General features: G+C 34.7%; 1 protein-coding gene and 1 pseudogene across 4 annotated transcripts in view; one reads left to right on the top strand and one right to left on the bottom strand.

Moving 5' to 3' along the window:
• MSH3 (mutS homolog 3) overlaps positions 1-26307 on the bottom strand; it is a 182242-nt gene that overhangs the window by 66475 nt on the left and 89460 nt on the right. For 3 of the 4 annotated variants that reach the window (XM_074201745.1, XM_074201744.1, XM_074201746.1), the window contains 5 exons: positions 20896-21083; positions 17546-17714; positions 13903-13967; positions 11739-11855; positions 5323-5430 (listed from right to left, as the gene is read on the bottom strand). In XM_074201745.1, coding sequence (XP_074057846.1) covers positions 5323-5430; positions 11739-11855; positions 13903-13967; positions 17546-17714; positions 20896-21083 — 647 coding nt within the window. The remainder of the gene's footprint in view (positions 1-5322; positions 5431-11738; positions 11856-13902; positions 13968-17545; positions 17715-20895; positions 21084-26307) is intronic. The other variant, XM_074201747.1, reaches the window with a different exon arrangement.
• On the top strand, positions 24212-26238 carry LOC141503386 (centrosomal protein of 70 kDa-like; annotated as a pseudogene).

A 26307-nucleotide genomic window follows, 5' to 3' on the forward strand; every position in this document is an offset into this window, starting at 1 on the left:
TGTGTCTAAATTTTTTTCTTATTGTCTGCAATGTTTTTGAGTCAATGTTCATATCATTTTTAAGGGGGAGGGGAGGGAAGGAATATCTCTTCAGATGAATGATCACCTTTTTTTTCACTGATGATTAGATTCAGGTTTGTAGAGTTTAACATTCTAAGCTTCAGATTGAGCTTTTTTTGCTTTCCAAAAATTACTATTTCATTTTTTGATACTTTCTGGGGCAGTTGCAATAATCCTGTTAACTGAATTTAAAATTCTCCATCCTGACTGACTGCAGAATGTGGTGTCACTAGAATAGTTAAAATTTAACCATTGTATGTTGGAGTCTGACATAGAGAAAGTTTTTTTTTTAAAACTTGTTTTTGTCTGGAGATTGCTGGATTCTTTCCCTTAATATTTTGCTATCTTGTATTCAGAAGTTCTATAGACTTTTTTAGATTATTTCATGAATCAAAGTAGTCAGTGTTTTTAGTTTAATCTTGTTTTTAGGCTTATTTTTTTTTTTTTTTTGGCAAGGCAATGGGGTTAAGTGGCTTGCTCAAGTTCACACGGCTAGGTAAATATTAAGTGTCTGAGGCCAGATGTGAAATCAGATACCCTTGATTCCAGGGTAGGTGCTCTATCTACTGAGGCACCTAGCCACTCCCAAATCTTCTTCTAAGAAACCTGTGATTCTTAAGTTGCTCCTGCACATCCTCTCTTCAAGGTAAATGTCATGTGTTTTCTTTCACTTTTAGTTTCTTTTGACAAATTTTGTTCCACTTCAATATTTTACATACCAAATCTATAATTTTTTCCTATTTCCTTAGAAAAACTCCCCACTATGCGAATTTGATTTTTTTCTATTCTAATTGATTGTTTTTAAATTTATGACTTTAAAGTTAAAAATCCGATAAGCATTAATTACAAATTTCTTCTCTCATATATTTAATTTCTTTTTCTGGACTTATTCTAAAATTTCTTATTTTTTCCAAATTTTTTTTGTATTCTACAGATATATGAATTAGTTCATTTTCCTTTGTCTTGTAATATTTGTTAATACAGTTCTGTAATCTCTTTAAGGGTTCAGAAATCTTATTTTTTAACTTTAGGACCCTTTCTGTTAATTTATCGACTTACGCTTACAGGGTAGCTTGATGGTGAAGTAGATGGGAGTTCTGGGTCTGGTGTCAGGACGACTTGCATCCAAAACACAGACTAGCTATGGGGCCCTGGGCAAGTCATTAAATCCCAGCTTGTCTCAGTTTGCTCATCTAGAAAATGGGGGTAATAATAATACTTACCTTTCTATAAATATTATTATTATTACTATTACTATTTTCTGAGTTTTTATTATATTTTATTACACTTAAAATATATGATATTTTTCTACATTTCCCCTTAAATTCCTGAAGTTTTTGCTGCAGATGGAGACATCTCTATGGTGGCACTACAGAGAAGCCTTGACCTCTTCCCATGGTTTTATTCAGATTTAGGTTTAGGTTTCACCAATCTCTGCCCAGAAGCAAGTGGTTTCTGGAGGGGCTGGCCCCAGCTAGGTTTCCATTCCCCTTTCTTCTTGGAGCCACTCAGGCTTGTCCTTTGCACTAGTGACACCCCGGGCTCTCTCTTTATCCTTCTTTGACTGATGTTAATGGATCTCTGCCACTTTTTGCAGGAAAGAACATGGGAAGAATGCTCTGAGAAGTGTCTCTGTAGCCTCAGTGGTCCTTAACCTAGGATTCACCTCAGGAAAAATGTAGCATACTCCTTTCTATATCCCTTCTCACAAAGGAAACTCAATGCAAAGTCAATGTTTGTAGCTTCTTGCCAGGAGGAAGCAGGGAGGGAGGGAATGAAGGGTGCCTCCAAAGTCCTAACAGTAGTCAGGAGGAAAACCTAATATAGGTCCTGGGTATGAGCTTGTTTATCAATTTATGCCTCTCTTCTGGGAGCATAAATGTTATTTGGTTTATGTATTTTAAGCATTAGGATTAACTTTTGTCAATTCATAAAGATTTTACCTTATTGGGGGGTCTCTGAATGATTGAAACCCAAAGCATTATAAATCACTATGAACACACACAAACACACACACAAACAAATACACAGTTATATCATTTGAAAGCATTTTAAATTTGCAGTGCAAACCACTGTGCTAGGTAGTAAGGATACAAATAGAGAAGTGAAGACAATCCCTGAACTGAAGGATTTCTCCTCCATATAGGAAATTTCAGTTGCAAGTAAGTTTGTAAGGTCCCATAATCTACTGGGTTTAATCATAAAGCAGATGGCTCTTTATTTTTTTTTTGAAGTGCCATGGATATATTGAGATTAATGATGAAATTAAGTCTTTTTTATATATATATAGGTTACATATATATAGGATAATGTCAAGAAATCTCCCCCCATAGGTTTTCTGTAGCTGTGGTTACTGAGGAGCTGCGGACTAAGCACTGCAGAAACTGATTCCATGTTACATATTCAAAAAGATGCTTCCTGGGATGATGACTGAGGTAGGGATGCAGAGGGCAGAAGTAACACTTGATGCAACCATCAAGAAAAGGCATTTCCACGATTCTTGAGCTCATCAATCATCAATGAAAATTGGTCAGTGATGGGTTTTGGAGAGGGCAGTAGGACCCTTTTGTAAGTACTGTTCTCCTCATGATGGCAGGGCTGGTCATCTGGAGAGCAATGCTAATCCCACTGTTTTGGGGTTGTCTCCAGTGGGGTATGAGATGAAGTGGTGGCCTGAGCTGCTGGCAGTGATTTGTTTCCTGTCCTTGACTTGTGGATTCAGCTGCAATTGTTCTATGAGTAACATATGATTCTTCTTTCTAGCTCAGTTTTTTTTTCCTTTTCCCAATTAATGGGGACTGGGGAAAGCATCTAAAATACCTTTTACTTGTGACACTCAAATTGAAAACTAAAATGTTTTCCTGAATCCATCTGGTATTATTTCTTTCTTTAACAAATGATAGCAATTATTTATCTGTAACAATTACTATTCTCAAAAAGACCTTTTTTATAGAGAAATCACTAATATTTAAGATATTTGCTGTTATATCACATGGTAATTGTTACAATTAAATAATTACTATCAGTTATGTTGGACACTTCCTGATCCCATTTGGGGTTTCCTTGGCAGTGATACTGGAGAGGTGTGCCAGTTTCTTCTCTGGTTTCTTTTACAAATGAGGAAATTGAGGAAAACAAAGTTAAGTGACTGGTCTAGGATCACAAAACTTATCTGAGGTAAAATTTGAACTCAGGAAGAAGAGTCTTCCTGACTTCATGTCTGGCTCTTGAGCCACTGTGCCACCTAGCTGCCCAAGAACCTTTTTAATGGTAGAAAAATCAGTCTCTCCCTACTCACAGTGTCAGTCAAGTTCTATCTAAACATATCAAATGCATAGTCTGGGACCACTCCTCTTCTTAATACAATGTTCTGGGCTTCCAGAGTTTTTCTGCCCTGGTGCTCTCCTACCCCTTTTCATCTCTATCTTTTCCTATATTTAGGCATTAGAATATACTCATGTCTGCTGATGCTCATATCTAGCTCCTCTCAAAGGAAACATATCTGTAGTAGAAAGGTAGTCAGCAGTCAGATTTAGAAGAGAGAATTGGAGTCAAAAGGATCTAGACTCAAATCCCATCTCTGGTACTTATTAGCTATATGATCACATCATTTAACCTCAATGATTCAGTTTTCTGATCTGGACTAGGTGATCTCTCAGCTTCTTTCAGTTCAGTTCTATTATACTATAAGGGATAACTGTGCCTATAATAACTAGCTCACATAATTCCTATGACGAAAAAGTTAGTATGCAAACTACAGTATAAATAATACTATATAAGTATACACATACACAAGCATTTTTGTGTCAGCTGTTACTATCACCAGCAATACTATCAAGGAGAGGTAATTTCTGCCTGCCTCAAATTTCTCTCCACTCCAGTCAATGCTCCATTCAGCCACCAAAGTGATTTTCCTAAAGGGGAGGTCCAATCATGTCACTTCTCCCCTCCATACTCACAAACTCCAGGGCCTCCATATCATCTCCATGCAATACAAAATCTTGTTTGGCATCCAAAGCCCTCACAATCTATCCCACTCCTACCTTTTCAATCTTCTTACACCTTATTCCTGACAATGCATTCTTCAATCCAGTGACATTGGCCTCCTAGTTGTTCTTCCATTAAACACTTTTATCTCTTAGTTCCCAGTTTTTTTGACTTTTCACCAAGCCTAGAACACTCTCCCTCTTCAGTCAACTGTTGGCTTCCTTTGAGTCCCAGATAAAATCCCACCTTTTGTAGGAATCATTCCCCAATCTCTCTGGGGCCTACACTCTCAATTTTTTTTTTTTTACCCTTTCCATAGTGTGTGCATATATATCTGTCTACATATTTTCTCCCTCATTAGACTGTGTCTCTTTGAGGAGATAGAGACTGTCTTTTATCTTTCTATGTAGCCCCAGTACAGTATTTGGAAATACAAGTAGGTGCTGGATAAATGTTTATTGATTTACTGCCCAAGATGTGAAGAAAGGGAAAAGAAAAGGAAGTCAAGGAAAGCCATTATCAATTTTTATCCATGTGAGAAAAAATTCTGCGTAATAGAAAGAGCCAGAATTTAGAGTTGGAAGACCTCTCTTTAGCAACATATTAGCTCTGTGACCTCTACCTGTAAGGATATGAATGGCTAAGTTTCTTTCAGCCCTATCACTGTATGAGTAGTAGAAGGGATTTAGGACCTCAGAAAGCAATGCATCATCTACCTTCTAACTGCCTACTCAAACTCTAAATATCACAGACATTATCCAAAAAAAAGAGTTAAGTCGTGGCTCATACCACTTCCCTTCTTACTATACTAACAAAGGGAGGAAAGGGCAAAACATTGTGTCATGTAAGACCTGTAATCCCAACTACCATGAAGGTTGTTGGAGCTGGGGAGATCTGAGCTGAGCAGGATGGTAAGCCACCAGGCTGCCTATGGAAGGGTGAGGCAGCCCAGGACAGAAATGCAACAGGTCAAAGCTTCCATGCTAATCAGCAGAGGGATCTGGCCTATGGAATGCCACTCTACTCCCAGCCTGGGCAAAACAAAGAGATGAAACCTCAAAGCAGACCTAGTGTGAATACTGAGGCATTTTGTGAGATAATAAGCATGCACTATTCATCCCTACTGGGAAAACAATATCAAATATATGATACAGATATTATATCTAGCTATACCACATGACAAATAAATGAGTAATTATATTTTTATATAAAACTAGAGAGAAGAAATGAATGATTTAAAGCAATAATAAAAAGAAAGAGATTAAAATAGATTACCTGCAAAAATCTCCTTGCTTAGCGACCTTGGCCAGTGAGAAAATGCAGTCAATAGTTGCTAAGTGATGAACTGCTTTACACAAAGAGTGATAGTGTTCACTGAAATGCCTGTGGAGGTACAAAAACAAACAAGAAAAATGAATACATTGATTTGTGATGGCTAGAATTGTCATGTCAAAAATTGTATCTTTATATAACCTTTTCAGGCACAAACTCAGGTTTGTAGGATATATAGCCCAAGTCTCCCAACTTATTATTCTAAGCAAGACAACCACTGAAACTCATAGGTCTCTTTTTTGTGTTGTTTGGGGGTGGAATGATACAGATTACAAAATATAAAATTAATAAAATACTGTATATACAAGCAGATCATGTTTCCATTTTTATACCACACCTACCTAATATTACAATTCCTTGATCCAGTAAGAAATTTTTTGAAAAACAATACAACTCTCTTATTTGTTTCTATCTTTTTAATTTTTTTAATTTTTAAAGATTTTATTTGAGTTTTACAATTTTTCTCCCAATCTTACTCCCCCCCCCCCCACAGAAAGCAATCTGTCAGTTTTTATTTTGTTTCCATGTTGATCCAAATTGAGTGTGATGAGAGAGAAATCACATCCTTAAGGAAGAAAATTTGTTTCTATCTTTAAACTACATTCATTTCAGAATATATCCCTTATACTTCACCTAATAAAAGGAGCTTCTCTGGGTAACAAACATTTTAAAAATAAAAGAAAAAACTAATTCAGCAAAATCAATCAATAAACTGAAGATCTAATAGTATATGCAATACTTCTTCAAAAACGAAAAATGAGCAACAAAAACTCCATTATCTTCTACCACCTTTGCCCTGTCATGGAAACCAGTTAGAGCTGGAAGGGAGAAATACACTTAGATTTTTAATGAGGTAGTGTGTTAATAAAAATTTAGGATTGTAATGTTGTACAAAAAGCTTTTAGAAACTCAATTTGTCATTTTGAAAATATAATTTCTCTTTGGGGAAATATTTTTCTTTTTCACCAAGTCACTATTGTTTGTGTGGTAAGGATGTTATTCTTGAAAACATCCTACACCTCTTGAACCTTTTCTTGAACCCAACCCTATAGCAAAATCTATGATATGTCTAGTATATATGTCTAGTATGACTGTTTTTATCTGACATAAACTATACAATGTGATAGTTTGTCTTCCTCCAAAAAGTTTTTAACATTTTTATTTCAATAACCTTATTGATCTTGAGTTTTTATTTGGTATTAGTCAGAATCAATGACAAAACAGTAGTTATCTTCATTGTTCCCATCTTCCCAAGAATGAAATTTTCATTAGGTAAATCAAGAATTTGAAGAATACTTTGCTTTCAGCAAGACTAGAATGCTCCATCATATTTCTAGACAAGTGAAATTCACAATTAATATTTCATCAAGCCTCCATGTCTGCTCTTAATGACCTATTTCTCCTCTTTTTTCCTACACAGGGTGATCTGTGTCCCAGTCCCACCACAATATCATTTCTCTCTGTGTGTACATATGTTCCTGCTCCATATACATGGGGGTGGGAATGACTTTAGAGCCAGAAGAACCTCAATTGAAATCTTGCCTCAATTATTTAGAGCATAAAGAGGGTCTTGAGGAAGTCCAGTCACCTCATTTTACAGAAAAAGAAACTGAGGCTGGTAATTCAAGTAGCTTCTGCAGGATCAAAGAGTCATCTCAAAAGCATCTGAGGCAGAATTCAAATTGATGAATTCACAAAAGCTCTACCTAGGATTTCAACCTGCAAAATGAGAGTTTGAACTCAATGGCCTTCAAGGTCCTTTCTAGCTCCAAATATAGAATCCTAACACATAATTGTGGAAGTCAAGGTAAGGTTAGGTTGAGTTTACAAAGCTGCAGAAGCAGGTATAGTGAGGGACTATCAGGCTATCATGGGTGTAGTTGTATAGTATAATGTGGAATTATGTTAGAGACAATGATTAGCTTTGTAGAGGAGAGCGGAATATGATCAGCTTTTCTATCCTCTAACCATTTTAACCCCTAGGCAAGCCAGGTCTGCAAGAATCACAGTCCTTCCTTTGGAAACATCAATTCCAGACTGGGTAGCTACGCAGTAGTGAATATAGCACCAGGCCCAGGAAGACTCATCTTTCTAAGTTCCAATATGGCCTCAGACACTTACTAGCTGTATGACCCTGGGGAAGTCATTTAACCCAATCTGCCTTAGTTTCCTCATCTGTCAAATGTACTGGAAAAGGAAACAGCAAATCACTCCAGTGTCTTTGCCAAGTGAAACCCAAATGGATCACAAACAATTCAACAATTATGGGCCAAAAGCACTATGCTAAGTGCTAGGAAGGGCAAAATAAGAGTCCAAGTACTCAAGAAACTTATGGTTCTTAATTACACTCTTACTAATAGGCAATGTTATTATTAATCCAAAAATCAGTAAGAGAGTGAAGACTGTATACAGTCTTTGGTATTGCCTGTATCTATAGCTGTAACCATAGCTAAATATGGCTCAGTCTTTGGCAAACAGAAAAATCCATTTTTAAGTCTTTAAAGCTGCAATGATGGCTGGCTGAGTTTTGAGTCATGTTCCATGAATGTGAATTTAACTGAGAAAGGGAAATATTTTCCTACTTGTTTGTGAAGACATTTCTAACATGTTTGAACTTTGCTTAAGAGCTACTATAATTCAATTTTAAAGGAATTTTCAAATGAAAAGGTTTCTGACTCCAACAGAGCACAATCGAGTACTTAGCCTTCTTTTCAGAATGCAAGCAGGAAATACATTTCTTTTTTACTCACTGATTTTTGACATCTTTTATTTCCTGTAGCATTCTGATCAAAAACAATGTTAATGATACAAATGCGTGTATGCTAGGAAGAGACAAGCACACTTGCTGCATCACTAGTATTTAATTCTTTGATGCTAGGTTCACCAGGGTTAGTGAAAAAAAAATAAAATAAAAAACTCAGACCATATGGCATCTCATTAAACAGTGCTCATGGCAACCAGTGCCTTTTTCTCCTGAGAGTTCTCACTGCAAGAATGCTGGTTAAGTCTCAGTCAATGTTTGAGTATATGTGAAAGAAACAATGGGAATGGATGTATGGATAATTGAATAAGTTGATGTGTTTAAATAATTCATCATCTTAAATATTAATTTTAACATACTATTCTATTAAATGTTTTATCAGAGAAATGTTTAACAAGTAGTTGAATAAATTAAATCCAGTTTTCCTTGTTCTATCCAACTCTGATGACTAGTGAAATTACTAATTAGTAGAATATAACATATTTATTTGCTTTTGATTGAAATGTCTCCTAAAGTAAGGAAAAGAGAATAGTGCTAGTTATTTCTTCAGTTGTTAAGTACTACTCAGTGAATGTTAAACAAGGTCATTGGACTAAGTCATGAGGGATTAAACATAATAAAAGAGACTATTTTTAGGCAAACTGAGTCAGGTTCTATAAAACCAGATAATGAGGGACAGGGTAAGGTAGCATAGTCCTTTTAGTCTTGAGATAGTATTCAAGTCTATAATGGAGTAGAAAAGGTCCTGGATCAAAACAAATAATGAATCATTGATTTTGGAAGTAGCCTGGAAAATCCATGACCAGAGTCATTGTCAAAGGTTTTAGTTTAGACCTACCTAATCAATAACATTCCTGTGTAAACAGCCTGAATCAAAATCATCTGACAAGGTGAATGTAAGAGAAAAGGACACCTAAGGTCTTCAACATAAAGATATGACAAATGAGAGGAAGAAACTAGCAAAGTCTCATAAAGGTTGTGCAAATATACAGATAATTGGTAGATAATCTTGAGCATTGATAATATATTCAAAGAAAAATAAATGAGTTGATATTCAATTCTGAACAGAAAAGGAATTAAGGAGTCAATGAAGTCCTGATGGCATCAGCTATTTTTGATACTGATGCCAAAAGAGTGATTTTATACTGCCAGCATTAAGAAATGAAAATTTTCTATTATGTAATTTTGTTATCTCTTATACTTTATTTTTCTTCCTTAAGGATATGATTTCTCTCTCATCACATTCAACTTAGATCAATGTATACCATGGAAACAATGTAAAGACTAACAGACTGCCTTCTGTGGGGGTTGGAGGGGAGGGAAACAAGATTAGGGGGGAAAATTGTAAAACTCAAATAAATAAAATCTTTTTTTATTCAAAAAAAAAGAAATGAAATTTCTTACATAAGCACATTTGAAAGTAGATGGTTTTTGGTTTCCTTTTGTCTCTTCTGTATGGCATTTCTTTTATTGGCTAAACATAACTAAGAAAATTATTATAATCACTATCACAGGGGCACCACTCCTAGAGTCAAAAGGACCTGAATTCAAATCTAGTCTCATTCACTTGACATTTACTGTGTGATCTGTGTAAGTTACTGAACCTTGATTGCTTTCCCAAAAAAAAGTTACTAATCACTATTACTGGACTTAATTATTTCCCATTTTAGAGGCAAATAATATTTAAATATTTAAATAGGTCAGGGTGGAGTTGTAGATTTTTTTTTTCACTCCACATCTTTTTTCTCATTTCTATTCTTCTTGTTTTATATTTGTTTCATAAGGTTGAAACAAGTCAGTAGTCTGACTCTACAAAGCTAGCAGAAAATGTCTTTCTCAACTAAGAAAATCTTCATTGTCAACTAGGTTAGTTCCTACCTAACTTTGTAGCTGCTTTCTATCCAACCCCCTCTAAAAAATCTATATTCAGGCCAGGCTTAACTGTTCTTTAGCTCTACATGTTATTCCCTCAAACATACCTCCATTCTCTACTATATTGCATATTTGTGTTAAATGTCTTTTCTTCTTGTACTCCAGGGTCCCAAAAAGCATGATCCTTCTCCAGCTCATTTGACAGATGAGAAAACCACGGGGTGAAGTGACTTGCACAAGGTCACACAGCTAGTCAGTATCTGAGACTGGATTTGAACTCAGGACTTCCTGACTACAGGCATGGCATTTTATCTGCTGCAGCACTTAGCTACCCAATCAATCCTATTGATTACGGAATGGCTAAAATTGCATATGAATATGGCTTACTTCATTGTAAAAAAAAAATTAGTATGAAGAATTCAGAGACATATGGGAAGACTTATATGAACTCATGAAGATCAAAGTAAGCAGAACCAGGAACAAAGTATATATAAAAACTAAAACATGATAAAGAAAAGAACAAAGGAGAAGCAAATTTGAACACTACATAATTAATTATAATGGTCACTATTGACTGTGTGGAAGAGATAAGAAAATACCAATTCCTCCATCTTTATAAAGTTGAGATATTATGGGTGATGAACACCGCAGATACCATTAGACCACGTGGTATATATTCATTTATTCTGCTTAATTTATTCCCCCCTTCTTTCTTTTCATTTTTTTTATTAAAAGGCATGACTAATTATATAGGATGATTTATTAGATATGGAAGGTAGATGGATATATTTGGAAATGAAAGCAAAATAAAAATTAAAGACATAAATTAAGAAAAGAACTTTTTAAAATCCAGGCATACATATCCTGCTTAGTGAAATGACAGGAAAAGGGGAGTATGGCAACCACTCTCCTTTGTCTTACATGATTGGTTGAAAAAAAAATCACAATTTGGCAGGGAGGGGATAGTTTAATGGGGTTATTAAAGACTTTTAGGCAACATTGCTTAGCATTAATATAAACAAATGACCAAAAATGAGCAAAAGTCAATATAAGAAGGAATAGGAAGCACTATTTACAACAAAGAGAGTTTGTTCAAAGATATACTGCACTTGACACATGCTACATACCTAATAATAGGAATTTGGTCACCTTAATATAATAATTGCCAGACACAACCTTTCTGTAAAATACTTTGGATAATATAGGAACACCCATGTGGGCATCTGGAAAATTACCTAGCAGAAGCACATTATTTCTATAGAATTACATCAAAATACATATAAAACATAGAAGAATAACCAAGTGTATATTCTGGTATCAGTAATCAAGATGTAAAGGAACAAAATACAAACTTCCTTTCTTGTAAGGGAATAATTTTTTCCCCAAATTATTGATTCATATTTTGTTTTGGAAAAAATGATGAGTATATAACCAAGTTAAGTAATAACTGAAGGCAATAATTTACTCACTGACTATGTCAAGTCCTCAGTCCCAAAAGTTAGGATATTATAACAAAAATAAATGTTTATTCTGCAAGCAAAGACTTTAAGTTGAGCTTACATTTCAATGGATTAAAAATAAAAATCAAAGAGCATATATATTCAACTATTTTATGGAAGACCAGAAGAAATCAAAGCAATAATTTCTATTTTTTCCTTTTGATGGAAAGAGTTTTCGGTCTATTTCTCATAGCAAGAGTCAGATTATACAATCATTGTAAACTCACTCTAAAAAATTTAGCCATTCAGTGTTACAGTCAAGGACTAGCTGCTCCCGAAGCTGATTCAGATGTCTGTAATTTTCTACAATAAAAGGAGAGTGAAAGCGGCTGACAGCTTTTGTGCTAGAAGAGAAGAAAAACATAAATAGGAAATCAAGGTTACTTAGAAATCAGTAATACCATCACTTCAGAAAATTAGAGTAGTTCTTCATTATTCTCTGATGAACCTTGAAAATAGATGTAAAGAAGGAGCATTCTTATTATTTTGCTACTCAAATATAATCATTTCAATAATCTTTACCATAAAGAAAACTCTTATATTCTATAGAAAGGTCTGAGAAGAAAGCTTTTGAAAATTATTCTTGAATAGAAAATCTGTATGGTAAATTCAGTATTTCAAATGTTCAGTTTTAGCAATAGAAGGTTCCTTCTTTTAAAATTTGTTACTGGAAGACCAGTTTGATTCTCAAAGGAGAATGAAAGTGAAAGAAATATTGGGAAAGTGAATTATATTTTCTAAATTTCCCATGGAGAGGAATGATGCATAGTCATTTTTATTTCACTAGTCTTTCTATATTCCACATAATTCCCATCAGTTTTGACATTAGGTAAAGAACAGAGTTTGGATAAACTCTGATGGCAAGAACTGCTCCTTGTCCAATTTCCCTTTCCATTTTCCCTGCCCATAGTGCAGTGACGTCAGTCAACTTTAACTTGGTAAGTCACTGTACCAAGAGGATGGATTCATCTCCTCTATTATATCATTTTAAAGATCTGATTCATGATGTACTAACCTGCCCTTACTGTAGCTACAATGAGGGGAAAAAAATACTTGCAATAAACTTTTCCAAAAGCTATGTTAGTCATTCACTCAACTACCTTTACTCAAAGATCAGAAGATGATCAATACCCTACTATCCCATGTTTGTTTCACATATAGTAAGTATGGCCTAAGTTTCTATGCAAATGCCTTTTATCGTAACTCTCTCCACCTATAAATGATTTAAAGGTATTCCAGCTGTAGTTTCTGAGAAGATTCCCATGATTCAATCTCAGGTAATTTCTCTGAAAATAAGATTTCTACTTACTAGCTGCACACTAAGATAAAAGTGGAGTTAAAAAGAGAGGAAGACAAAAAGAAGAATGCCTGGAAAGGCAGGGAAGGGTTAATGATTTGGAAAGGAAGAAAAGGTGCTAGAATATCTGATTCTGAAGTCCAAAACTTACAAATACATAGGGAAAAAAGCAAGGTGTTAGGAACTTCTAAGGTAGGTCTGGGCACTTTGTAAGTCTCTTGTGCTAGTGGTAATAAATAACAAATTGTTAAGCTAACAATTAAAATGAAAATTCATCACTTTGTTGTGATATAAACTCTAATCTGTTTCTGACAATGTAATCAAATGAAAATGATCTGTGTAACCCCTCTTACAGCAACTTTAATACCATAACCAACTTTGTTTTTCCTTTTCTGTGATCTTTTCAAATCTAACTAGAAAAGCAAATGCCATTTCACTTTGGGTCATAAAAGCTCAGCATTGAGGAGATAATTCATTTTTGTGAAGGATACTGATTTTGAGGTTAATTACTGACCTACTTAACACATAATACCATATTATGCCTTGGTAACTCCTATCCTTCCCTGAAATAAGACCCCTGTTACAAGGGTCATTGCTTATGCTGAAGAAAAAAACCCTGTCTCCATTCTGGACTCACATCAGGATGCAGATACAATGAATCTACTGCTGTCCATCAGCAGTAGACACTGACATATGAGAACAAATAAGCTTCTCTATAAATTCCTTTGCTAAGAAAATCTCCAAAAATGAAAATGATCAATCTGAAGATGGAAATTAAACTTGTACCTTAAATTTAAAAAATATCAAAAAAATAAAAATGCTCAAGGATAAGATTCCCCCTTATCTGAAGACTATTACTTTTCTCACAAGCGTGTGTACAGTAATATCACTAGACTCAGTTAATCATAAAGAAAATATGAAATACTTATTTACAAAATATCCAATGAAACACTTAAAATGAAAGGAAGCTCAATTTTTAAGATAATGATTAGAATGGCTAGAGCAATGATGCTGTTTATTTAAATGCCTCCTAACAAAACACATTCCAATTACACATAGAAACAGTAATGTCATCATAAAGTTAAATAACCTACCTTCCAACCTGAACCCAATCAGATGGTATAGAAGATATGAGAGAGTTCTTTACTTCTATGAGAAACTAAAATAAATGAAAAGGAAATGTTGGATATTTAAGATAACTGATTTCAAAATTCCAGCGATTCTTCAGTTACTTAAATAGCTGATTACTACATATGACCAAACTTAAATTATAATTAAACCTGGGTAAAACATTAACTTTAACTAATGAGGTATTCTAGAAAGTCATTATTAAACCCTGGGACCACAATGCCTATGGGATATACTCCACATCTGGTTTTTTTCTCATCCTTTCTACATTGTAAAGTAAAAGGAACATGGATGAGTATACCTGACCCTATAAATGCTAAAAGGTATGTAAACCTGACACTAGATCTTTGTGGCAGATAAGGAGGGGGGGGCTATGAGGAGACAGAACACTGTCCCTGGGGATGGGGTCAAATTAAAGGAATTATTTATAGGTAAATCACCTTCAATGTACTTGTTATTGTTGCTATTCAGTCATTGTAACTCCATTTTGGATTTTTCTGGCAAAGAAACTGGAGGGGTTTGCCATTTCTTTCCCAAATCATTTTAAAGATGAGGAAACTGAGGCAAACTCAGGGAGTTCCTGAGGCTGCATTTAAACTCAACTCTTCCTGATTACAGGCCTGGGGTCTGCCCATTGTTCCACCTAAAAAGATGTCTTCCAAAATTGCTTGTTTTGACATTAAATGGGCATAAACACATTATCAGCTACAAGTTATATTGTAATATATATATATATATGTATAAACAATCATTGTAATATAACATAGAAATGATTAAATTTTAGAACCAGAAGATATCTTCAAATATAAACTAATACATTTCTTTACAAATTCTGATTTAGGGACCCTTTACACCCTTGGCATTTTTTAGATAAGGACAGTCCATCACAAATCTTGATTTCTCTCTCACCAATAATGATTAGGCAGTTCTTTTAATCTTTTCTGAATCTGGGTCTAAGAATCATTACTCTCTTCTTAAGAATCTTTATCAAATTGCCTACTCATCTATAAGGTGAAAAATCCTTTAATACACATAATGTTTCTTTATGTTATTTATCAGTCCTTTAAATCACTTTTTTGAATCCTTTCTAGTTTCTTCCTGTCTCATTTTTGACTCTGAGAGTACTATAGTACACTAATTAATAGGGTGATTTTGTCCAACATAGCTCATAATCCTATTACTCAATCTCAGGGTTACATCTACTTTTAAAATAGAAATGCCAAAATGCTAATTCAAGGTCACTTTATTTTTGTTCTTTGTGATATATATATCTTTTCCTGCCATTTTTTGCATTTATCAATATTTCCCTATCAATCCTATGTATAGTTAGGTTCATTTTGATAATAATGATCTTCTGAAAAATGGAGGACAGTAAACTTAAATGTAAAATAGTAACTTCAACTCTTAGAGAAGGTAGCAATAAAAAAAGATGGCTTAAGCACAAAGAGTCTAAGATTCATGACAATTTCCCCTGAAGTCTGGCACTTATAAACATTTGAAATTTTTAAATAATAACTTATGTTGCACATCTATTCTGAGAAATGAAGGCAAATGAGAAATCAATAGAATAATTATGTAAAATTACATTCACTCTATTCTCTTTGAGCTCTACCCTCCCAAAGAAGAAATATGAAAAAGTTTTGGAATTAGCTTTACAATGTTTTTAAATTGTAAAAATCTGTTTTACAAATTATCTAGTTCTAATACACAATCACAAGTTTGTACTTTTCAAAGTCATTCAGAATCTTCACATTTTTATTAAATTTAAGAGATGGCAAAACATCAAGGTCAAAAGGCTGCATCACTTCCTGTAAAAGTGGGTTTCTTTTTTCTTATTCTCTTTACTCTTCAAATCAGAATATGGAATGATGATGGTTAGTATTTTGCATAGGTGTAAATGACCTCACTGCAGGGTTGCCAGTGAGTCAGTGTTTGACATTTCATAATGTAGCCTTTTCATTAAATTTTATCATCTGTAAAATGCTCCCCCCCTTCTCAAAGTTCTACCTCTTTCAAGAATGTTAAATGAATGAGCTATTACATAAGGAATCCATATTACATAACCTACAAACACTTACTGTCATCATCCAGTATTCTGAAAGCATCACATGCAGGAGAGGTTACACATTTGGATATAGCATGTGAAATCTAGAATCATTCACACTTGCAGCATTGTACTAAATGAAAAAACATTTCAGATTTTAATTTCACTGATACATGCAGGTAGATAACACAGTAGACTGAATGCTGGTTCTAGAGTCAGGAAGACCTGAGTTCAAATCCAGCCACAGATCTAACTGTGGGACTCCAGACAAGTCACTTAACTCCAAATTGCTTCAGTTCTTCAACAGCAAAATTGGATAACTGCACATACTTACCATAGTTGTGAAAAAGAAATTGAGATAGTATTTGTTTTAACTTATTTTTTATTTTATTTTATTTTTTATTTAAGGCAATGGGGTTAAGAGAGACTTGCCCAAGTTCACACAGTAAGGCAATTATTATGATTTGAACCCAAGTCCTCCTGACTCCTGAGCCAGTGTTCTATCCACTGCGCCACCTAGCTGCCCCTTGAGATAAAATTTGTAAAGCACTTTGTAAACCATAAGACCTTATCTAGGGGTATCTAGGAGTCAGGAGGACCTGAGTTCAAATTTGGTCTCATGGGGTGGCTAGGTGGCACAGTGGATAAAACATCGGCCCTGGAGTCAGGAGTACCTGGGTTCAAATCCAATCTCAAACACTTAATAATTACCTAGCTGTGTGACCTTGGGCAAGTCACTTAATCCCACTGTCTCACCAGAAAAAAAAGGCAGTATCTAAATGCTAGCATTATTTTTATTAAAACAAATTAATCCAAATCTCCCTAATATTATAATCAAGCTTATTGAAGGCAGTATTCAGTTATAATTCAAAGAACATAACAAACCATATCCCAATACAATAAGGAAATCAATTGATAAGCATTGATTATAAAAATTCTTAAGTCAAAATCATGCTTCACGTTGCTGTTCAAAAAAGTCAAATGTTACCAAATGGGTTACCATGGAAACTCTCAATGCCATGTTATACTGAGTACTGGAGTCTTTCCATACCACAGCAGTCTTTCCCTCCATAGTCTTAGATTTAGAGGGCATCTAGTTCAACCCTCCTTTAATGTAGCTAGGGATTACAGCTAATGATACTGCAGGCCCAAAATGTCAAAGAAGGAAACAGCCAAGTAGGGATCTGAATCTAGCTTCTTTGAAGTCAATTCCCTTACTCCTTCCAATATAGCCTGATGATTCTATGAACAGTGAATAATAGTGATAAAACAGAAGAGGGTTCTTAGTTATTTTAAAAATTGTTCTGGGGCAGCTAGGTGGCACAGTGGATAGAGCACTGGCCCTGAAGTCAGGAGTACCTGAGTTCAAATCCGACCTCAGACACTTAATAATAATTACCTAGCTGTGTGGCCTTGGGCAAGCCACTTAACCCCATTTGCCTTGCAAAATCTAAAAAATAAAAAATTGTTCTAACAATTTAAAAAATTTCACAACTGTATAAATTTATCACTATTTTGTTAGCATTCACAGAAAATGGAAAATAAAACTTAATAACTCATATTACCTCTTGTCCCAATACCGTTTTATAATGTACAGAAGGATTTTTTAGTATTCTTCGTATTTCTTGCAAATGTACATTGATTTTACTAGTAACCACTTGTATTTCCTCTTTCCTCTTACTTATTGAAGGGAAATCTGTGAGGTCCTTGAATAATTCAGTTTTATCTCCAATTCTAAAAAATAAAAAAAGTATATTTGTACTCATGAAGAATTTGTCTTGTGAGTGGAACTAATTACCAAACAACATTTCCATAAGGATGTAAAGATATTAGTACTGGCTGAAATTTGAGTTCTAGATTTTAGACCTATCTTTGTCCACAATTACCACTGTGATCTCAGAAGAGTCATGTAAATCTTTCTTATACTCAGCTAATCTAGATAAATAAGAGAGTTTCATAAGATGATCTCTATGGTACTTACTACCTGTCTTTTATTTAACTTTTCTGTAACCCAATTTTCTCATAGATATGATAAAGAAGAGGGGTTGGACAATCTATGGGTTAAATGCTTTCTGCTCTAATCTTATGACTGATCCCTTTGGCAATGAGATGTCCTTGAAGACAATTCCAAGAGAAGAGTAGAGATGGGAACCAGACTGCAGGAGCGTGAAGACTGACAGTGAATGGAAGACTGCTCTGGGCCCAACTTGTCCAGACATCTGCACTTTCTGTCTGGGATACTCATAGAGATGCAAAAAATCTCTAGAGGTTTATCCATCTCAATGCCTTTTGTATTCTGGGCATTCTTCACACAGGTAAGTTCTTTGAGAATTTTATCAGTGAAGGGAAGTAATCTAGAGAATAAAAGCTAAAAAAGATAGTCTGGTCAAGGGAAAATTTTTAGGAATATGAAATCTAAACACATTTTCAGACAATAAAGAGCTCACAGATAGGAAAAGGCTAAAATAGTCATGACAGAGAAAAAATTTATTTAAACAAAGTCATACAGGAAAAAGGACAGTATGAAGTCAATATAACAAGTGAAAAGGTTAGCCAGCTTTTCCTCTGAGACTGGGGATGGAGATGAGGATGAAAGAAGACAGAGTGGTTGAAATAGCATTCCAAGGCAGTGTGATATAATGGAAGTAACCATGTAGTTAAGACTCAAAAGTCCTCGGTTCTAATTTGCCTCTGCCATGACTGGGTAAAAAACATGACTCTTTAAACAATAAAAAGTGGTGTAAGAGTTATACTTTGTATTGGACTCAGTACCTTTATGATGATTTTTTACCTATTTTATACAGGATTCACTTCCCCTGTGGAAAATCTGCTTCTAGTCATTAGAATCTGGAGATCCTAATTATAAGACAAAGGGTGCAGAGCTGGCCAGTAAATATATGAAATGTCAGTCAGATAGCACCATTTGGGTTAAACAAGCTTTCCCTATGCCTGCCCTTATTATGTGAATCCTGTGGGAAATTCACATCCAGCAGGGCTTGTGAAGTAGTAGCCAGTTAAATTTTTATTTCCAGATACTACTGGAAAAATTTAACATTTAGTCTCAAGTCTCAGTCCTTTGGGATCTGGTTAAATTTGTCATTGCAAATGTATACTGCCCTTTGCTACCAAGGTAGACTGAAAAATATACATGAAATGGCAAATATGCGTAATCATCTTTTTTTTTTAATTTGAAGCAAATTTTTTTAATTACTACTCCAACCAATTAGCTTCAAACAAAACATTAATGAGAAAAAATAAAGTTCAACAAAAATAACCAACACATTGGCCAAGACTAATAATCATATGCTATCTACACCCAGGATTTCACACCTCTGCCAAAAAATCTATTTTCTCACATCTTCTTCAGGGTCAAATATGGTCACTATATTTACATAGTATACTGAAGTGAATGGAAAGAAAAGCAATAATATCAATAACCCTGAATTTTAGTTAATAAAAATGACCAAATATACCCAAAGCCCACCTGAATGGATTTCCACATATGCATCTACTCCTGACTACTGTGAGGTGGGCTCTTGGGGTCTCAGAGGATTCAACATCACTTCCAACCAACAGGCTAAATCTTAAGGGAAGATTTTAAACTGTCTAATTTCATGTCTTCTTCAAAGGATCTCTTCTCTAGTAACAAATACTTTGCATAAGCATCCACACTGGATTGATACTTACTCCCTTACTCACCTCATCTGAAGGATTCTCAACTCTTTTTTACAAAGTAAAAACCTAAGTCACCTTCACTTCAAGGCCCTCTCAAATGCCTATCCACCAAATTCTAACCCCACACCCAGATCTGTCTGTCTGTCCCACTGACTGGGGTCTGAAACTCTTATTTCTTAATTAATACCATAATTATTCTTCCTTTCATTTTAAACCTTTTTTTCCTTTCTTATTCTTATTAACCCTCACTGAAATACAGTTCCCTCCTAATGAAACCACTCACCTTACCACTCTTTTTCAGCACCAGTTGCACTTTCCTCCATACTCACTGATTCACTCAATAATTATGGGAAGTCCAAATATATCTTGTTCCCATTTTCATTTCCAGACTCTCTATCATACCTCCTCCTTTAAAATTCATGCTATCCAAATTTAATCATCCAATCCAGTCTGATAGCTGATAGTCTTCTTCCTTCCTTAAATGCAATAATGTCTTTTTCTTGTCCTCATGTGTACTGATATGCCCTCAAATACCCTAATCTCCCAGGACTCAATCTACTCAATTTCCATGACCTACTCCTCCATTATACTTTAGCTATAGACAGGGATTATATTCTTGATCTCACCACCAACTATAAGAGTTCTACTTCCTTGTTTATGAATTATAAAATTTCTTTGATCAAAATAGCTTATTACTCCACTTTTCTCAAGTCTCATGCCCCTTAATCACATTGTTTTTCTTCAGTATAACTTCCATTGCCTTCAACTTTCCTTTTTTTCTGGGCGATCACCACTACAGTAACTGTATTCTTTCTTTCCTTCCTTATCTTCAACTCCTTGGTGAATCACCTCAACTGAACACTCTCTGCTCCTCTTGAATACTTTGGTCCATTGTCACTTATTCCACTGCTCAATGACCTTTAGTGGTTCCCTACTGCATCCAGACCAAATATAAAGTCCTCTGATGGGCACTTAAACTTCTTCATAATGTGACCCTTTTCTGTCTTCCCATCTCCTTACACTTTGCTCCCCTCCACAAACTCTTCCTCATTCTGTCTACTTTACCCTGTATAAGTTCACTGTCTTCTCTGGCTTCTTCAAGTTCTTACCATTACTTGTTTCTTAGGGGGTAATATTGTTCCATTTCATTCCCATACCACAATTTGTTTAGTCAGTCCCACTCAATGAGGCCCAACCAAGAGAACTTTTTTAAAGAAATACTGAAAGGTCTGATACTTACTTGGCAGCCTGTTCATTGAGTACATTGAAATAATGCTCCACTGGGCTGAGAAACTCAGGAATTTCCAGAAGGAATTGCTTGAGCAAGTCTGATTTAACTTGGGAATTAATAGCAGGAATTAATGATTGAATTTCTATCTTCAGGTAATTCAGGGCTTTAACAATCAAGAAGAACTCTTGGGTGGAACACTGAAAATGGAAAAAGTTTTAACCTAAAGAATCTAAGATACCTGAAAATGAAATTTAATGATTAATCAATTATTTTAAAGTTGGGCATATTTAAGAACTTTCTGCTGCTTACAATAAAGATTTTCCAGCAAATGCTAATTTAGTAAATATGTTGATGAGGAATGTTTTAAGGATGTAAATGAAATGATTTAGATCCAGGATGTTTTCCATTTTTCAAAAGGCATTTCAAAAATCCATTAGAAATGTCAGAAGGAGGAAATAAATTCAAACAATTATGCTGAATATAATTTTAGTTTGTATGAATCTAATCTTCCTGCCCTCTCCTACACTATTACTTTATTTATCCCCCCAAAAATAAATTAAGCCATGACACACATTCATGGACAACTTGCTTTTGAATTACCCCTTTTAATAATGTACCAGATTTTTACCATCAAGTTACTATATACAAAATACTGCAGTTCCTATTAATAATCACACTATATATTTTTTTAAGTTTTTTTGCAAGGCAATGGGGTTAAGTGACTTGGCCACGGTCACACAGCTAGGTAATCATTGGGTGTCTGAGGCCAGATTTGAACTCAGGTACTCCTGACTCCAGGGCCAGTGCATTATCCACTGCACCACCTAGCTGCCCCTAATCACACTATTATTCAAGAAAATAAGAAAAGGAAAAGTCCTCTATTGCACTCTGAACATTAATAGATTTACTTATTAGATTTTTACAGACCAGGTAAATGAGTTTAAACTCAGGACCCAAGGAAGACAGTAAGACAAGCTAATATTGCAACTTTAAATCCGTTAAAGCTGTCCCTACTTTTTTCATATAATAAATTCCATTTATTCTTCTTTTTAGAAATTGTTACTTTTGGGGCAGCTAGGTGGCATAGTGGATAAAGCACCTGCCTTGGAGTCAGGAGTACCTGGGTTCAAATCTGGCCTCAGACACTTAATGATTACCTAGCTGTATGGCCTTGGGCAAGCCACTTAACCCCATTTGCCTTGCAAAAAAAAAAAAAAGAAATTGTTATTTTTTTTCTTCTACAGATCTCATAGCTCACTCTAATATAAAGAGTTTTGCAAGGAGTTCCACAAATTTGCTCTGGGTTGGGGTCAGAGATAGGAAAGATGAATGAGCAATTGGAAGCCTGGAGCACTAGAAAGCTAAATAACTCAGACTATGTCAAGGATCAGAAGCAGGACCTCTAGTTTTTCCTTCTTACAAAATTTGCCCTCTATTTACTTACTACCTGATGATACTCCTTGTTGAGACAGAGTTTAAGATATACCTTCATCCTCTTCAAAGAATTTTTTTTCTAGCTCCCTGTTATTCTCTTCCCTCCCCTTCCTAAAACAGAAGGCAAAATGTGTAAGTCACAAATCTATTCTCAACCACAAAGATTAAAAATAATTTGCCTTCTTCTAATCCTGGGAAAGAGACTAGAGAAAAGTTCTCTTTCAATGAAAATCTGAACAATTAGAGGTCTACTTCAAAGAAATAACCAAATCTAACAGTACTTGGCTGGCTAACTTGAAAACAAACACGCCAAAAAACAAAAGCACAAGGGCTTATTTAAATAGTTAGAGGAAGTTAGGAAGGATGGTCTTAGCAAGGAAAAGTAATGGGTTCTTTTTTGAATATGTTGACTTTGAAATGTTCAACAAATTGTAATACAGGACTGAGTGTCTCAGTGGATGGTGGGCTGGGGCCTGGAATTAGTAAGATCCAAGTTCAAATGTGACCTCACTAGTAATGTGAGCCTGGTCAAGTCATTTAAACTCTGTTTGCCTTAATCATTGGAGAAGGAAATGGAAAACCACTCCAATATCTTTGTCAAGAAAACTCCATATGGAGTCACAAAGAGTTGGGCACGATTGGATGAATGAACAGAGAAATGCAAAAGAACAGTGACATATACCATTAATCCCAGCTACCAGGGAAAGTGAGGGTATCAGAACTATTGAGTTCAGATTTTGAGCTACATAAGGCCAAGCTGATAGAGTGTCTGACCCCAGTTCAGCATTAATACAATGAACTTCTGGGTTGGCAGTTAGAGGAGAAAGGAACCAAGTGACCTAATGAGGAGTGAACTGACCCAGAATCTAAACAGAATAGGCCAAAATACACATACTGATTAAAGTGGGAATAGACCTGTGAGTAGTTCCTGTACTTCCAGTCCAGGTGAGACAGGGGAGACCCAATAATTGAAAAAACCCAATCCATATGGGAATAACTAAATGGATGATTTAACTAATCAAATCAAAAGCATTTTTTAGACAGCTACTACTTTGGGCTTACAGCTGTGTTAGATGCTGAAAATGATACTTGGAATTTTTTTCAGACTATTTAAATTCTCTGTTGTGTTGCTTTATAAGTACTGTGAAGTATATGTGTATATATTCACACTGAGACACACACACACATCTATTGTTTCTTCTGAGGTGAAGAAGAGTTATTAAGCAGATTAAGCTTGTTGAACCTAGCATTGATGAATAGAACAGGCTAGATTGCATGTAACAGTAAATTCATAGTATCACATATTTAGAGTTTGAAAAAATTTTAAAGACCATTGGATCCTACTCTCAAATTACTAATAATTTGTGAAATATAAGTTAAAACAAGATTCCAACTCATACTCATCAGATTTATAATGAAAAAAAGAAAAATAACATATAAAGACTGGAGAAAACTGTAGGGAATACAAATAAACTTATGCACTATTGGAAGAATCAACTTGGTACTATATCCAACAAATTTTTATACCCATGATCTAATGAATCCACTATCAAGATTATAGTCCAAAGAAATCCAAGAAAGGAGAAAAGGATTCATATGTACAAAAACATTTATGGTAGTTCTTTTGATTATAGCAAAGAACTGAAACTAAGAAGGTCAGTTAGGGCTGAACTAAGAAATGATGAAAGGGATAATTTCAGAGAAATCTGAGAATACTTGTATGAACTTGTATGATGCAAAGTAAAGTTATCAGAACCTTGAAAACAATACAGAAACATCAACATTATAAAGGAAAAACCTTCTGCCTTAAGAACTATGGACCAAAGAACCAATTCCAGAGGACTAATCTTGAAGAATACTACTTACTTTTTGAGAAGGTGCAAGATGAGTCATGTATTTTTGGACAGGACAATGTGAAGATTTGTCTTACTTGCAATTACTCGTTAAGTAAGTCCCCACTCCCCTTTTTTCTTTCCCCAGTTGAAAGGAGATAGAATGTAGGAGAGGAAAGACCTAGTGAGAGAATAGCACTTCCTCAAAAGAAAAGTGTCAATGAAAAATTTAAAGAAATGTACAAAAAAAAAAAATAAAGCTAAAAGGAAACATAGAAAAGCAGGATAGCTTAGAAGGTTACAATTTAATATATATTATTCATACCTTATATCAAACATACATAGACTATGTTAACAGTATCTAGGATAAAAAGAATACATAAAATAATTTTATTTTTCTTCATGGGCACCACTAAAAATAATTTTCAAAAAATAAGAGGCTTACAGTGAGGTTTCAAGTTAAATCATCCTATGGAAAATTAATTCAACCTGTGTCAAGTTTGCTTTATAGCTTCTTCACTCACAACTTCAATATGCTACCAGTATATAGCAACATGTAATGAATACAACAAATTCCAGAGAATTATACCTGACTATCACATAGGAGCAAAAGAGAGGTGCATCATAGTGGATGTCAGTAGAAGTAAAAGATGGCATTAAGAAATGATATGGAATAAGAACGAGGTGGGGTCAAAGGTGAACATCCATGGTGTTATGAGCTTTCTTTTCCATGAAATTAGTCTTTTTGGACAGTCATCAATTAAACAGCAATTTTTGACCACCGAGTAGAAATTGCAAGAGGAATCTTCCAAAATCGAAATCTGTTGGAGTTCTTCAATGACAATTTCTGCTCCATTTGACTGTATGGAAAATGGTACCAAATCTGAACAGGAATCTAATGACTTATTACACTGTAATGTGACTTCTGGTCATGCCAATCAAATTTGGGGAGGGGGATCTTTTTGCCTATTTCATGTGATCACACAAGAATCAGTCAGTCCACTAACATCCCTTCATCAACTGAATTATTAGACATACTTGTCAGGAAGTCAGCTAGGAAAAAAACAGAATATGAAAGCATAAAAGCACTATTAACAAAGAATGGCTTAAAACCAGTGTTTTTTTTTCTTTTAAAGGACATACAGATAAAGACCTAGTGTCACCAACAGAAGATTAGACAGACTTTGAAAAAGTAGGAATCAGAATATGAAAGAGCAGTTCATCAAAGCAAATCAACAACTTAGGGGAAAAAAATGAGCTAATGACTTGGAACAAATCATGGATAGTATGAAATCCAAAATCACTGAACTTGAAAAAGAATCTGTAGTCACACTTTCCCAGCAACAGAATCAAATGAAAGAATTTCGGAAACACCAAAAAGCTGCACAGGCAAAATATCTTCAGTGTGAACAAAAATGGATGGAGTTTTGCAGAAGGAAATTCACAAATTACTGAAAGAGGAAGAACTTTGTGTTATCACTCAGAAAAATGTTTAATTTGTTTTGCAATGCAAAAAATTCTGATGAATAGTTGCTTATTCTGACTAATTATTATGATTCCAAAATTTAAAAAAAATTCAAAAGGAACTGAGACACTGTAAATAAAGATACAGATATCAAAGAAGGAAGAAAAGAGGATTTTGTAGATCTAGATGGTATGACAAATTATAAAAACTTTTTCCTGTCATCCCAGAATCAATTTAGAAATAATGTAATCAAGAAAGATAAACTTTCATGTGAAAATCAGATTTAGAAAAGATTTAGAAAGGGGGTTTTCATCACATGATTTAAGATTTTATAAACAACAAGTGAAGAAATTGAATTAAAGCACACAAGTAAAACACAAAATTATAGGAACTCAGGGAAGACAATTTGTGAGCTTAGACAACAGAAATTCTGAGATCAGAAAGCCAGAACCAGGTCCTGTTTGATCAGAAATAATTCAAGATCTTAACCACCATCAATTCAATTAAAAATAATCCAGAACTCTAACAGTAACATATAAACAGAGCAAGGGTCCCTTTCAGAGTTATAATAAAGTTAACAATCAAGAATGTGGATTTGAGCATCTTTCTTTCACAATATAAATGTGAGTAGATCAAGTCTCTAAAGGACTGAGGAGTTGTTGCCTTGATCTAAGATGAAACAATGTAGGG

Source organism: Macrotis lagotis, chromosome X (genome assembly GCF_037893015.1).
Source record: "Macrotis lagotis isolate mMagLag1 chromosome X, bilby.v1.9.chrom.fasta, whole genome shotgun sequence".
NCBI lineage: Eukaryota > Metazoa > Chordata > Mammalia > Peramelemorphia > Peramelidae > Macrotis > Macrotis lagotis.